The sequence below is a fragment of the Idiotropiscis lumnitzeri genome, chromosome 13 (assembly GCF_059441095.1).
Source record: "Idiotropiscis lumnitzeri isolate Australia: NSW breed Sydney's pygmy pipehorse chromosome 13, RoL_Ilum_1.0, whole genome shotgun sequence".
Classification (NCBI taxonomy): Eukaryota; Metazoa; Chordata; class Actinopteri; order Syngnathiformes; family Syngnathidae; genus Idiotropiscis; species Idiotropiscis lumnitzeri.
Genome location: NC_142403.1, coordinates 13,102,360 through 13,117,044, shown reverse-complemented (window position 1 = coordinate 13,117,044; position 14,685 = coordinate 13,102,360). Strand labels below are relative to the sequence as shown.

The window sequence follows — 14,685 nt, the reverse complement described above, 5'->3', positions numbered from 1 at the left end:
TTAAAAAAAAAAAAGCAATGATACAGAAGAATTTAAATAAGTAAATGAGTTTGATAAATTCTACTCGTTTCTCCACTTGCGTTATTGAAATGCTGTTATGCTGTTGTTCACATGGAGCGCGATGACTCCGACATACCGAAGTCCATCTGTGTAAGCAGACCGAAGCTATGATGAAGTCTTTTACTATCCAGAACCGGAGTTTTGTAAATAAACACACTCATCCCCGTGCCCTCGAGCTATGTGGATTCAAGATGATTTATTTACATGTGTACGTTGTTTATGCAACGTGAGGTCATGTTTACAGTCGCCAATTACAGTCTAAATGTTCCGGCAAAGGCCTATTATGCTAATTTGGCCTTGCTGACGAAAGGCACGGTCATCGTGGAGCCTGAAAGTTGAAGGAAATGTTTAGAAACACCATCATCAACCTTTCTAATGTTTGCTTAAAAACATCATGTAGCTCTTCAAATAATGAAGTAAAGGAGGACTTGTTCAGGTATAAATGCACTGACAACAAACGTGCGTTCTTCACTTTATGGAATTTGTGTTTGGGACCGGAAAGTATTATTTGGCCTTAATCCACCGTGTCTATTGAGGTATTTTAACAGTAATCTTTTACAAAATTTTTTTTTCTTTTCAGCTTCTGTGTGTTGCCGTGTCATTCTAATCTGCTCAAAACTTTGATAGTCACTAGTGCTGGCAGATTCAACTCAAACTGTCGTTTTTAAAGACCAAGTGTTAGGTAAACTTGACCTACCATATTTTGAGTAATAAATCTATTTTAAGACAGCTCATGTTAGTTTTGTTTTTGGGTTTGTTTGTTTTTTTTAATGCAAACATCCTAGATTCATTGTCAGACCCATAGCAACACCCTAGCAACGGTATTCCTCGGTTTATTATCCGGGGAACTGCTCAACTGACATCGTTTTTGCTTTTTCCGGCGAAATGCCTCTGCGCTCTGTGGCGATGCATTGTTTGCATTCTGGGAAGCATCTGAGTGGCCAAAAACTAAAAAAAAATAAGCACAGTTTGAATTTGCCTCACAGGACATCTGTGTCAGTTTCTCTCATCTGACTGGTTGGTTAGAGCAGTGCACTGGGCCACGGCCCCATACTGGTCCGCGGGTCACTTTGGATGCAGAGGAAAAAAAAAAAAACACCTTGCATTACGATCAGATTACGCTAACTTTAAACGCACAAGCTAGCGAATTGAGTTGAAACCATACCACGTACGAAGCTAGCTCTGCACGAATAGAATCAACTGTGAGTAGGGATTATGATGCACATTCCTACTTCACTTTGCACATTGCTTGAAAACTCCAGAGGCTTCAAATTCTTTCGGCAGCCAAAACATGTTAGTTGAAGCGCACTTTAAAAAAAAAATCTGAATGGTGACGCCTTGTTTCTTGACAGCTATGAAAGTTTTTTTGACGCGTATGTCAGCTGACAGTTGAATGCCAACGAGTGGGGAGAAAAAGGTGACTGACATTCCATCAGACTGACTTGCACACACCACAATGCACATTTAGTTTTAGTGCATTAGCATTCAAATTTGACTCCTGTTTGTGCAATAAACACCAATGACCTCATTCATTAAGGCGCTTTCCTCGTCATTTTTATTGAAACCAGAAGTTCAAAGCGCCATAATGACAGAACTTGCTGCTTATTGGCCGATCGCTCCTGTTTATGACCTACTCCAAAATGCAAGCAAGTATAGCCTGACCTTAAGGCTGGATTTTATTACCCCATTCCGATTTAATTTCTCTAGTCACGTGTGCAAGTGTGTACGTGTACTTATCACAACACATTAGAGCAGGGGTGGGCAAACTTTTTGATTGGTGGGCCACAATGAGTTCTAAAAGTTGACAGAGGGGCCGGACAAGCAGCACATGGATGGAGTGTTTTGGTTACCTCACTTCTCCGGAGAAAAAAAAAATACATATAGTATATAAAGAAAATACATACTTTAATTTTAAGTGAAAATGAACTAACTCATTACAACAAAATATCTGTCTTAAAGTGCGCCTCCTAGTGGGGACTCCTCAGAATTACAGGGAAAATAAAACATGAACAAGGTTTACTTATTTAATTTTTTCAAGTTTGGCGGGCCGGATTAAAACGTTTAACGGTCCGCATGTGGCCCCCGAGGCCGTAGTTTGCCCCTGTCTGCATTAAAGCAACGTCATTCGATTCAGGTCTTGCAGTTGGAAGATATTGAAGATAGCATAGAGGATGTCCAAGTCCATGCGCGCTTTGTTGTGTTTCCACTGCCATGACGAATGTAAGGTCAATCCGGCTGCAGTGAAAATGCCGTTGATTAGAGACAAGTCAATGACAAAAACGTCAACAATGTTTAAATTCATATTTTTATTATGTAGACAACAAGAACTGTTTTTTTTTGTATAAGCAAAAGAAGAAAAACAGAAATATTGCTTTACTGCCAAAAAACAAAACAGTTGCACGCTCCAGTATCAAACAAGAAATTGTTCAGTGAAACGAATGTTTTTTGTTAAATAGATCCAACATGTATAATGCTACAGTTCTTTTTTGGAGACTGACACAGAAACACCTCAAGCTTCACCCTAAAAAGACACCAGGTCACAGCTTCTAAATCCTCCTACTGTCACTGAACAGCAAATGCGACTAACTTATTTGTTTGTCATCTGTAAAATGCAAAACAAGAGACGCTGTCAAAATGTTTTCCCGTGCGTTACAGTTCGATGAGAGAGTCTGTGCCCGGGTAATCTGGGAGGTTGAGGTCATATTTTCTCTGGATATCGTAAGGCAGGAAACGTCCGGCCAAGAAATGCTTTCCCGCGAAACTCATGGCGCACTTTTTTGGTGCCGTCAGAGAGATGAGCACTTCTGGGCTTATCCCGTCCTGACCTGCCTCTTCCACATCCCAACCTGACAAACGAGAGAGGAGACACCGTAAGCAGATAACGACTAAATTCCGAGTCGGGTTAACTTAATCTTTAAGGTTGTTTTTGAACAAGTGCAATTATTTTTATTCAACTGCTATATGCAATCGATACATTTTCATTGAACCAATCTTGTCCGACATTCGTAAATTATGTTGTGACTTTCAAATACCTTATTAACTCATTCAATCCATAAGACATACATATGCCTTTCCAAAAACGTAGTGCCCACCTCCCAAAGACGTATTTACACGTCTTAGCATTTTTTATTTTTTTTTGCCACATAGCGTCGTGTTTTTATAGCTTTATAACACAAAATTCTGTTGGCCATGCAAAATCAGTCAAAATCCAGAAAAACGCTGGTATTGAGGGGTTTCCTCTAGTGAAAACGGCTGGCTTTAAATCAGTTAATGAATATGTGGACCTAAAACATTTCTATATTCTATTGTTGCCATTGTGGTGGTATTTGGAAAGTTAAATCATTTTTGAGATGGGACAAAAAAGGTTTGAGAGCCGAAAAAGTTCGTGGCCCACCCAGGAAAATTGAAAACTTTCATAAAGATTATGTATATATGGGACAATGGACGGTCACTACCGCATCCGTTTTAGCTTCTATTCATTCTTTGAGATATTGGATACTCTCTTTGAAGTACGGAAACTTCTTAAAAAAAACAAAAACAAAAATGAATGAGCAGTAAAGTAGACTAAAAGATCTAATCAATCCATCACACAGCTGTAACATCCTCACTCATTTTCTCCCACTTTTAGCAGTTCAACTTTGGAAGACTTTAACATCCTGCTTTGTGGCATTCAGGTTCCAAATTTTCATCAAGTTTTGAGCCGCAGATGCTCAGCAAGTAGTTGAGTATAATGCGTTCACACTGTGCTGCCTGTAACAAATTTATCCTGCACATGGGCCTCTAAACTCGGAAAAACGGAACCCCAAAGGACGTGGCGGGAGGTTCAAACTCACCCGAGGGCACATCCACACTCGCTATGGGGATCTTGACCTGCTTGAGGGTCACCAGAATCCCAGCGTAGGGCTCCTTAATGTCGACGGCGTCGTCCTCCGGGCCCAGCATGGCGTCAATCACGAGGTTGTAGGCGTCGTTTATGAGCTGGACCTGTGAAAAAAAACACACACCTCCCCAAGGGTGAATGACTTCATTCTTTTTAGGAATCGGGCCCAACAGGAGGCTGGAATGGAAATAAGATGCGACACTAAAAGAGGTTCAGAAGAAAAGTGCCGTTCTGTAAATCTGCGCTAATTGTATTTATTTAACATTTATTTATCTCGGTAAAACAATTGAGAACAGATTCTTATGTGCAATGCCGACTTGGCCGTTTGTGTGGCTATGGGACTGAGACTTGCCGTGAATCACAAAAATTGGAGGAAATGAACCTTAAAGAGGCGTTAGTCCATAGCGCTGCCTCTTGAATGCGCAAGAGAAAAGCTGCTTCAGTCTCTCGTAGAATACGTGCACAGCTAGACTTGCCAGGGGACGCCCTCATTTAAACGTGTTCCTGTCACGGTGTGTGCATGATGCTGCGTGAGTCACACACTTAAATCGATGGGAAAAGTGCACGGCAAAAGGATTCCACAAAAATGTTGCAAATAAATACAACCTAAATTGTTAAATAGCTCTGCATCCATTGTTACTCATTTCGCTAGCGTGTGTGTTTAATATTAGCATGAGAGCGAGACGATTAGCGTCTTGAAATGCGTCAAATGCAATTTCTCTTTTTTTTTTTTTCATCTGTGCGGCCCAGTTCAACGTGGCCCGTGGCCCAATAGCGGTCCGCGGGCCGGTGGTTGGGGACCACTGCTCGGCATTATCTCTGAAATTGTGATGAACCAAATGAGTGTGGTTTTTTTTTCATCCTAAATGAGTCGACCTTGAATGGTAGATGCAATCGAGGGCGGATGAGCATTTATTAGAATTGTTGCGTATCAATAAAATGAATGTCGTGAAGATGGCGCCGACCTCTGTGGGGAGGTACGAGAGGAAAGGGATGTCCATCTTCTCGCACTGGACTGTGAAATCTTGATGCAGACTTTGAGGCGATCGCTTTGGGTGGTAGATAGTGGGCTCATATTCCTGAATATAAAAAAAAAAAAGGAAAAATTTGAGGGGGGACGTTATGTCATCATCTGAGCAATTTCTTTTTTTTTTTTGACAAATGGCACACTGTACATCGCCTCGGTAGCTCTCAACACGAACACTGAGCAATGTTTGCGGTTTTCTGCTGTCTGCTTCCCGAATGAATGTCGGCCTTATAGACGTGAAAGTAGAAATCCAGACGCCCGCGAAACCAAGACTCGGGGATGTTCGGCAGGAAACACCTGTGCTCTTTCACCTTTACACACTTCTTAACGCACACATTGGTCATCCCTGGGATGAGTGTGTAAAAAAAAAAAAAAGAAAAGTGTGAGTGAAGTTTCTATTTGATGAGCCGTCTCGGTGTGTGTGCCGATATCAAACTGCAGCTGAAATGGAAATAAACATGTCACCTTGGTGAAGCAGCATGTGGCTCATTGCCCAAGGATATTTTTGTTCTCCATGTTCCAAGTAACTGTAAACAATTGTCTGTTTTGATTTCGGGCGCGATTCAGGTTTAGTATAATGTGTTTTTTTTTTTTTTTTTTGATGCGCCCCACTCACGTGTGTGCCTGTGTGTCTTCCAGCTGACACAGATCACAAAGCAACCACAAATAACACACACTCTGGCACCACGGGGAGTGTTCTTGGACCAAAGCGATCGAGTTTCCCCACTTGGAGAAAACGATGACAAGTGTGCTCCCACAGGGGTAAAAAATGCTAACCCTGAAAAGATGACGTCACATCATAAGCGGCGAGTTGAAGCGGTGTAATACACGGCACTTTGCGCAACGCACAACCTTTCTGATGAACCACCAATAAATTGCGGTTGCGAGACAGACAGCTGGTAAAGCACGCAGACCCGTTCGGCGGTAGAAATCAAAGCTGCAAATCTGTTTTCAATTTTGCGTTTGATGACCTCCGACTGGCCTCCAAAAACAATCATTTGTCTTGAAACGTCCGCGGGCGCGAGGACCGATGGGCAGACGTGACGCTCGTGACATCATGTTCACATGCAGACAGCATTAATGAGAGTAACAACGGCGTGATGTCACGACTGTCTGAACGCTCTTGCCGAGAGCGTAACGGGATAACTGCTCAGAGACGTTTACAGGAGCTCAAATGATATTCTGGGACAGCCTGTTAAGTCAAACGTGGATTTTTATTTTCATGGTTGAGAACAGTTTGTTCTAGATTTGGAGAAAGGGAGTGATCATGTGATGTTTTTATATGGTTTGCTAACTACTTAGGCAGGCTAGCTAGGCTACATACCAGGAAAACTCTCTTTTTACACGTCAGTGACCATTTGAAGGCTTTTGAAAAGTTTCAAAAGTAGGGAAAAGCTGCACTGCCGATATCATATTGTCTTATTTGAATGTGAAAAATTGAGAACACCGCGTCAGCGTTTATGTGTGATTTGAATATGACCAACTTTGAAGCCCGTTCTTACGTGGCAGACCCCGTCACAATTGAGAGATCATCCAAAAAATTTAATTGCATTTTCTGAAAAATATCCCAGCAAATTATTATTATTATTATCATCATCATTATTATTATTATTATTATCATTATATTTTTAAAGTCCATTTTCAGTTAATGAAATGAAATTATCTGCACCACGAGTTACGAATCCATCAAAGATGGATAGAACGGAGAGAAGCTTGTCACGTTTCAAAATAATATCTATTTTTTGTCTCTTTTCATGAATAAACCAAAAGTACTGCAATTATTTTTTATTCTTTCATCTCGGTCCAAAGTGGTTGGCGACCACTGATGTAAAAAACTACAAAATCGGGACTGTAAATTAATTCAAACTTAGTTCCACAGTTGATTCGTGACTTTAAGATAAAATACGTACGTGAAAGCGCAAAATACTTTTTCTGCGGTTGTGTAATCTTCTGAGGCACCGACCCTCACGCCTCACATGAAAAATCTCCATTAACCAACAATATCGCTATTCCTAAATTGTATGCATTCAATTCATTTCCTGGGTGTTCTGCTTTCTACTTACAAACATGCGCAGGTGTCGAGCGCACACCAGGCCGATGGAGCCGTTCTGCTCCGGCCCGCAGATCACCAGCACTGTTGGCTGCTTCTTCGCTAAAGAGTTGAGAGGGTAGGCCTGGAAGAAGAGCACAAATAGAAAGCTCAAGCTTAGAAAGCTGCGCAAAAGGTTCGTCGGGGAGAAAAATAGAAAGAAGAATGCAGTTCGTAGCCATCCGGCTTAAAACATTCTTGTTCACGGAACATGTTACGTGATCTGCGCACATGCCATCCCGTCGGCTTGCCAGGCGCACCATCTCTCGGAAAAAATACCTGCGCCTTTACAATGGGATGCGTACGTATATATCCGACTTTCTGTGCTGTTACCAGGGTCAAAAATAACCACGGTCAACAATTGAATACAAGTTGTAAAATGTGGCAGGCAAAAGGTCACTGCTTTTTCATTCATTGAATACAAAGTCAGCATTTAATGAATTTAAATTTCCATTGTATTTAGTTTGAAACCTATCGACGATTTAAAGAATCCTTTCGTGCGGGTTTGATTCACGCAGCCTCAAAATATTCTGGCTTCACATTTTGGCTTTGACCACTAAACGGGCTACACCAAAAAAAACTTCTCCACCTATTAATAATAATAAGGTCATTTGGTAAATAGGTCATCTCCCTCCGGATCGCATTTACGCGAACGTTGAATCCAAGCAGAAGAGACGGCAACCGCTGTCTCCATCATGGCGCCCTCTCAATGGCAATACAGACGAGGCCTCTGCGGCCTTCGAGAGCCACGAGGGCAGATGTCGTTACACGATCAGGCCGGTGGAGCAGGAGACTTGAAAATATTCATTTCATTCCCAATAAGAAGATGCATTTGTCGACGAACTGATGTTCGAGATGTAATGGCAGGATTTAAGCTTTGAAGTTAGAAGCGAGCTGAGATGACGGTAACTGTGTGCTAAGAATCTAACATTCACTACATCCCCCGCATCCATCATACCGCTGTTTAAAAAAAAAAGGGGGCGTGGCAGTCAAACCGCAGATTTCCTAATGGTTAGCAGTTTATCTACTGCTAAGCTACCATGTGGATGTGTCAGCTGACCGACAATTCTGAGTAAATTGGCAAAAACAAGTTTGATGTTTTGTGTGTTCAGCTGGTGGAGTTGCACAGTTCACTGCACCACAAAATAAAATATCGACATCAAATATTGCGTGTTTGGATGATCAAACTAGATTTGTTTGGCGGCTTTCTTCCCTTTACGATCTCCTTTTTATTGCGCGCACTTATTCAAGTCAAGCTCTCATCCGAGCAAGCGAGCGGGGCGATGCTTGATATTGGCCGCGGAAACGGTTTTTGATGCTGGAGAAACTATTACGAAGCCGAATATTGTCGAATGTGAGCACTATCAAGGGAGCAGAGTACAAAGCTCGCATTTGATGCACGTGTGGTCAAGTAATTAAAAAAAGAAGCTCTGTGCAAAGCGCAAACTAACAAATAGTTTTTCACTTCCTCAAAGTGATGTCGTACGATAGTCTGCCATTTCTTGACAGCAAAAGAGAGAGAACGGGTACTAAGGAAGACTATACCCTACACCATGTGTGGGCAAACTGTTTGATTGGCGGGCCACAATGGGTTCTAAAATTTGACAGAAGGGCCGGACCAGGAGCCGATGGATGGAGTGTTTTGGTAACCTCACCTTATTGGAGAAAAAAAAAATACATTTGGTTTTAACTGAAAATGAACAAAAGCATTGCAACAAAATATATGTCTTTGAAAAAACACAGTATTTAGAAAACAAAACATTTACAAGGTTTATTCATTTCATTTTTTTCAAGTTCGGTGGGCCGGATTAAAACGTTTAACGGGCCACATGTGGCCCCCGGGGCGTAGTTTGCCCACGCCTGCCCTATACCCATACAGTGGTCCACAGTTGGTAATTAAACTGGACAGCACAGAGGACGACTGGTGAGGCTAATGTGGGCTCCCGCCTTCCCGTGTGGAGTTTGCATGTTCTCCCCGTGCCTGCGTGGGTTTCCTCCCACATTCCAAAAACATGCATGGCAGGCCAATTGAACACACTAAATTGCCCCTAGGTATGAATGTGAGCGCAAATGGTTGATCAACTATGTGTGCCCTGCGATTGGCTGGCAACCAGTTCAGGGTGTCCCCCGCCTACTGCCCGAAGATAGCTGGGATAGGCTCCAGCACCCCCTGCGACCCTTGTGAGGAGAAGCGGTTAAGATAATGGATGGATGGATTTACAAGTGTTTTGTAGTGATAATGCCATCGTGTAGCACCGAGCACAGGATGTGAAAGCGGCTTCCGGGTAGAAGTGAGCACGGCCAGAAGGCAAACAGATGAGCTTCAAGAAAATAAAACGATCACGTATCCACAGTTCAAATCGAAAAGCGGTCTATTGCTTCATCAAAGTTTTTGTCCGACCACAACGTAAACGAGGCCTCGATGGGATGATGAAGAGACAGACGGAATGTCAGCTCGCTCGTACGACCGTCGTGGGGATACCTCGCATGCATTTTCACCTCCAATCAAGTCTGGAGAAAACACTATCAGGCCCCTAAAATAACAAATACGGTCATCCCGAGCTCGGCCCCGAAGTTTTTATATGAGAAAGTTCAGCGTCTGAGCTGGTGTAAAGTGGAGATTTACTGCTGCGGAGCAACAAAACGTCTCCTGTCTCCCCTCAAGTGATGAACGACCTCAGACTGATACCGAAGCCCACAGTCTGGTTCTGCTGAGCGCGGGCGGCGGTGGAGGGATTGATTTACAGACAACCTATAATCTGTCTGGCACGCTAAGGTGTGCGCCGCGTGTTATTGGTGCGGTATTTCTGGACACAGTAACAGCAGTAGGCCGGCAGTGAAACAAGCCAAATCAGACTGTCTAGCATCTCCTTTGACTGTAATTGTCTTCAAATAGCGGTGATGTCATGCGAGCGGTGGCGTGCCGCGGGTGGCTGCGGCCAGCAGCGGCCGTCCGGTCGTGTTTGTTCAGTCAGGCAAGGCTGGCCATCTTGGCCACTGGGCCAGGATGAAGTGAGGAAGTGGATGCGGTGGTTTCACTCGCATAGTTGCTGTCTCGGATCGTGGCAGATGATGCCACTCACGTCTTTTTCCGTCGTTATTCACTACGCCGGGGGTGTCCGGACTTTTTCTCGAGAAAAATCGGAAGATGCGAGGGATACTTTCAGGGCTGTGCAATTCATCGCAATTCGATTATGATTACGATTTTTGCGCACAACGATTACAAAATTACGATTATATTCAGTATATATTTGATCTGATACACAAACGCGGTTATTATCATTGATATTTTAAAAATTTGGCTTTGTGTCTGCTTTTGCGATGGCCGCGCGTGAGACGCGGAAATTATGCTCTCGACGCTGATTGGCTTTGGCCGACGAGGGCCAGACGGTCTGGGTCCACGTGGGTCGGCTTGAAATACTGACGAGAATTTAGTGATGGACAGACGTGGCAAATCTCTGGTCTTAAAGCCATGAGTGTTGTAATAAAACAGCTGAAAAGCACGAAAAATAAAAATAAATAAAATAAAATTATGCATAATGCAAAGCACCATTTTTTGTGACTGCCATATATCAGGTGACGCAATTCAACTTATTCCTTTTCCTCTAATTTCAAATCCAAGATATTCCATTCGTCTAAAACTATCTCTACAGATCCAGCACATCCTCTCTTCCATAAATAGCTGGGAGTGGATGATGAATGAAATGTTTTGTGCCTTTGCTAAATCATGACGAAGCGCAAACCTTCGAGATGGCGAGTGCGCAGGCGTGTCCCCAGATCTCGATTAGCTGCTGTTGTCCAAACTTGTAGTCCCGCACAAGCTCTGTCTCGATGGCGCTCGCCTCACCTTTACTACAACACAGAACAGATATGTGATCACTCGCCAAGTCAATATGCACCATCAAATGTGCAAATGTGCCATGGATGCCAAAAATTATGTCCATGACTATCACAGTGCAGATGATAAAGAAAATCAGTTGTATTAAGATAGGGTGAATGCAACAAAACCTGATTTCGTAAACTCAACTTGGAGGCGGTCCCAAGTCGACGACATTTCATCCATTTTGCAGTAGAAAAATCTCATGGCACGGGCATCAAACAAAAATGTCACAAAATGTATGAATATTGAATGCTGAAATAATGATGACCCTGACACATTTAATTAACATCGTGTGAAACCTGGGCCTGTAATTAAGACCGTACATCTGAACTTTTGGACAAATTAAATGAATATCAAAACTGCCCATAAAGAGAAGTTGATATTGGGCTGCATTCCTGTTATAGTTTGTTTGCTACCGTGTATTGTCAGTCAGCAGCTTCTGGGAAGTGTGCTCATGGAAAAAAAAAGAAAAACCTTGAATGAGGAATTAAGTGAACGTTTTCGCCCTATGAGTGAATGAATATGTCATCGAAGTCATACAGAGCCCATGTTGCTCTCTGCATGACGAATAGTGCCACTGTGTGTGAGAGAGCGTGACCGCATCAATGGCAGCAAACCTTTCAATCGACACCCATCTAGCGGTCAATGTTGGCACTACACCCCCTTGCAGATGAAACAAGCGTGTTCCCAGTTGCAGGTCTTAATTGATCCCTTCAGAGGATTGGAGGAAAACATCTGAAGGAATAATGCAGCAGCAAAATAAGATCTTTTCTCTTTTATTTTTTTTATACCATAGGCAAAACACTGCACGTCGTGGATTTCATTCGGAGTCCGCAATGGAATGAGATTTGATACGACAATTATTTTTCAGAGGGAATCACGTTCATTGCCACGTGAGGAAATTTATCAATCAAAATACCTAAAGGATCAAATTTTATGGCACACTGTACGCACCCTATTTATTTTCTTGATGAAATGAGTCTTTTTGAAAAGGTTAGCCCGGTCTCATGCAAGTGAGCCACCGAACACGACACCTCATAAACTGCTGGGCCAATAGAGAATACGAATTTGGTTACCAACATACATTTTTAATGAAGGAGGCAGCGCTTCATACACTGCACAAATACCCCCAATCCACAAAAGCACAGCGTTGACAACTTCATTGAGCATTCTAGTATGTGCTGTTAGTCAGTGGCTAACACTGTCAGCTGACGATGTTCTCTGCACCCAACAAAATTGACATTCATGTAATCCTAATTTGCCGAAATGCCACAAAGTGTAAATATGTACGACGTCCTCTAATTGCATTGCAAGAAAAAAAAAACATTTTGAACTCAATTCACTCAAAACTCAGCATCTACGCCAGGTGTGGGCAAACTACGGCCCGGGGGCCACATGCGGCCCATTGAACGTTTTAATCCGGACCGCCAATCTTGAAAAAAAATAAAATAAATAAACCTTGTCAATGTTTTATTTTCTAAATACTGTTGTTTTTCAAAGACACTGATTTGGTTCACTTTCATTTCAAATTAAATGTATTTTTTTTTTCTCCGATGAGGTGAGGTTACCAAAACACTCCATCCATCTGCTCCTGGTCCGGCCCCTCTGTTAAATTTTAGAACCCATGTTCGCAGAATTTTTTTGATATGCTTTTGAGTTGATATCATTTGCTTATGTTACCACATTCATGCCTGGGGGAAAACAATGAATATTTCATTTTTTTGTTTGTTTTTATTGAAATGTCAACACTTTGCTTGCTGTTAACCTTGAAGATAGTCTGTTTTTGCCGCTGTTGAGAGGTGAACTCCAGTTCGTTTGATGCGTCGCTTGTGTGTAGAAAGTAGCGCATTCGTTCTGTGCCACTTAACTCCCTGGTGACTGTGCTGCTGATGCTAATCTTATTGGCCTTGCTTTTAGTTTCCTTTTAGGCACAGCTGTGTGCGCGCGTGTGTGTGCGCGCGCGTGTAAGCGAGCATGCTAGTGTATCCAAGTGGGGCTCATGGCATTTACCTGAGCCAGTGAAGCGGCGGCAGCTGTCACCCACAGCTCACCTCGGGGATGTTTCCTGAGCAACTGAGACAAGTTGATCTTTGCAAAGATCACTTCAAGCCACAGGGTCCAAGGAGACCAAAACCACGTCGACTTCAAGACTACTGCACTTGTTGCCTTTGCCCTTGAGGGTCATAAAGTGTGAGTACAAAAAGAAATAATAATAATAATTCTGAATGTCGTTGGACGTTTGTGTGTGTTTTATTGTCAAAATATGCGTCGCGGAGATACCGAATGAGAGCCAGTGGTGGGCTGCGAGGTCCAGCAAGGTCGTCCATGTTGGCCTCAGCACTATTTGAAAGCACTGAATGACATTTACAGCCTGAATTTGTGTTGATTTAATCCCAGCAGTTGATTTTTTTTTTTGTCCAATCAGATTTGTGCTGCCATGTCAATCTAATCTGGCCGGGCCTTCAGAATCATTCGTACCGGCTGATGTCATTTCAACTATATCAGCATTCGGCGGTGTTTCTTTAACCAGTAAGATTTCAAATTCACCTCCCAGGGCCAGCCCACATCACATCATTACGTCTTCTTATTGGTGGGTGGTCGAAGGAAAACTGTGACATTTTATCAAGCCATCCATTTTGGATAGTGCCTGCCCTCAATATTTTTGCAAGGTGAGTCGCACTCAAATTCTGGACACCTTAAGAATCTTCTGATTTGCACAATTTAAAGCCCCATCTTTCCATAGTTTTTCAGTTCAAGTCAAAGTGTGTTCTTTTGAATGTGTTGCCACCAGGGAGCAGCACATTGTTGCAGACCGGGACTTGTCACAGGCGCCAATTCTTAACACTTTAGTAGGGCACTCGCCCAGACAAACCTTCAGTTTCATAAAAATGACATCTAAATATAGTTTATACTTTACGTTGGCTGTATTCATTAAAAACTAAAAGCACGATGCTGCTATTTACTGAGTGTGGTGTTTTCATCCTTTTGCATTATAAATGTTCCCATTTGCACTTTTAAACAAGATAGTGGCACCATGCAACACCCTAGGTTTATTACACAGTATTTTATTTTTTTTACCCTGAGTAGTATCTCTTGTTGCATCTCCCCCCAGGAGTACCGTAGTTGATTTCCCCCTTGGTGCATCCGATGCACCCCTCCCTCGGGGACTCGCACCATCATTGTAAGCACTGCTCAACTGTGAAGCCAAGCAGCTTTTAATGAATGTGTTTGCCTTACTCTTGCATGAAACTGAAACTATAAAATGGTCCCTGTTGGTTGGGGGTGGTGGCAAATGCGATGCGCTCGGCCACATGAACCAGAAAAAGACAACAACACCTGCTGAACAAATCAATGATTAATGGCCGTCCTGTTCCTATGACGAGAGTCTGCAACATATAAGAAGCAAATGCTCAAGGGGACAGAGCTGCCATTTTTCACTCACGCTGCGGGAGTGAAAACAGCTCAACCCCCCCATCTCGCTTCACTTCATTTCCACTTTTCCAGTGTTGATGTGCTGTAGCGATAAGGAGCTGGATTAAAATAACCCTGGCAGACCAAGCACCAGGCTCCAAGCAAAAGAAATGTGCCTTCATTGTGAGAACAATGGTCACTTTTGATTCAAACTGTCAAAAAGAGGCAAAGAAGAAGAAGAATCCTTTGCTGGCATCATTTTGCATTCGGCACACAGAAGCACGTCGCACCTCTTTGCTTTGCAATGCAAACAGTTCGGTCCAATAATCCCTGGCACC

The 14,685-nt window shown here is 42.8% G+C and overlaps 1 protein-coding gene across 1 annotated transcript; it reads right to left on the bottom strand.

The window, feature by feature from the left end:
* Positions 1 to 2,347: 2,347 nt before the first annotated feature.
* yjefn3 (YjeF N-terminal domain containing 3) lies at positions 2,348 to 11,000 on the bottom strand. The gene is made up of 5 exons (XM_088312327.1): positions 10,800 to 11,000; positions 7,031 to 7,141; positions 4,906 to 5,019; positions 3,894 to 4,044; positions 2,348 to 2,906 (listed from the first exon to the last, which is right to left on the bottom strand). Exons 1-5 carry the CDS (start codon positions 10,998 to 11,000, stop codon positions 2,710 to 2,712), a joined length of 774 nt encoding a protein of 257 aa, XP_088168453.1. The 3' UTR covers positions 2,348 to 2,709.
* Positions 11,001 to 14,685: the final 3,685 nt, after the last annotated feature.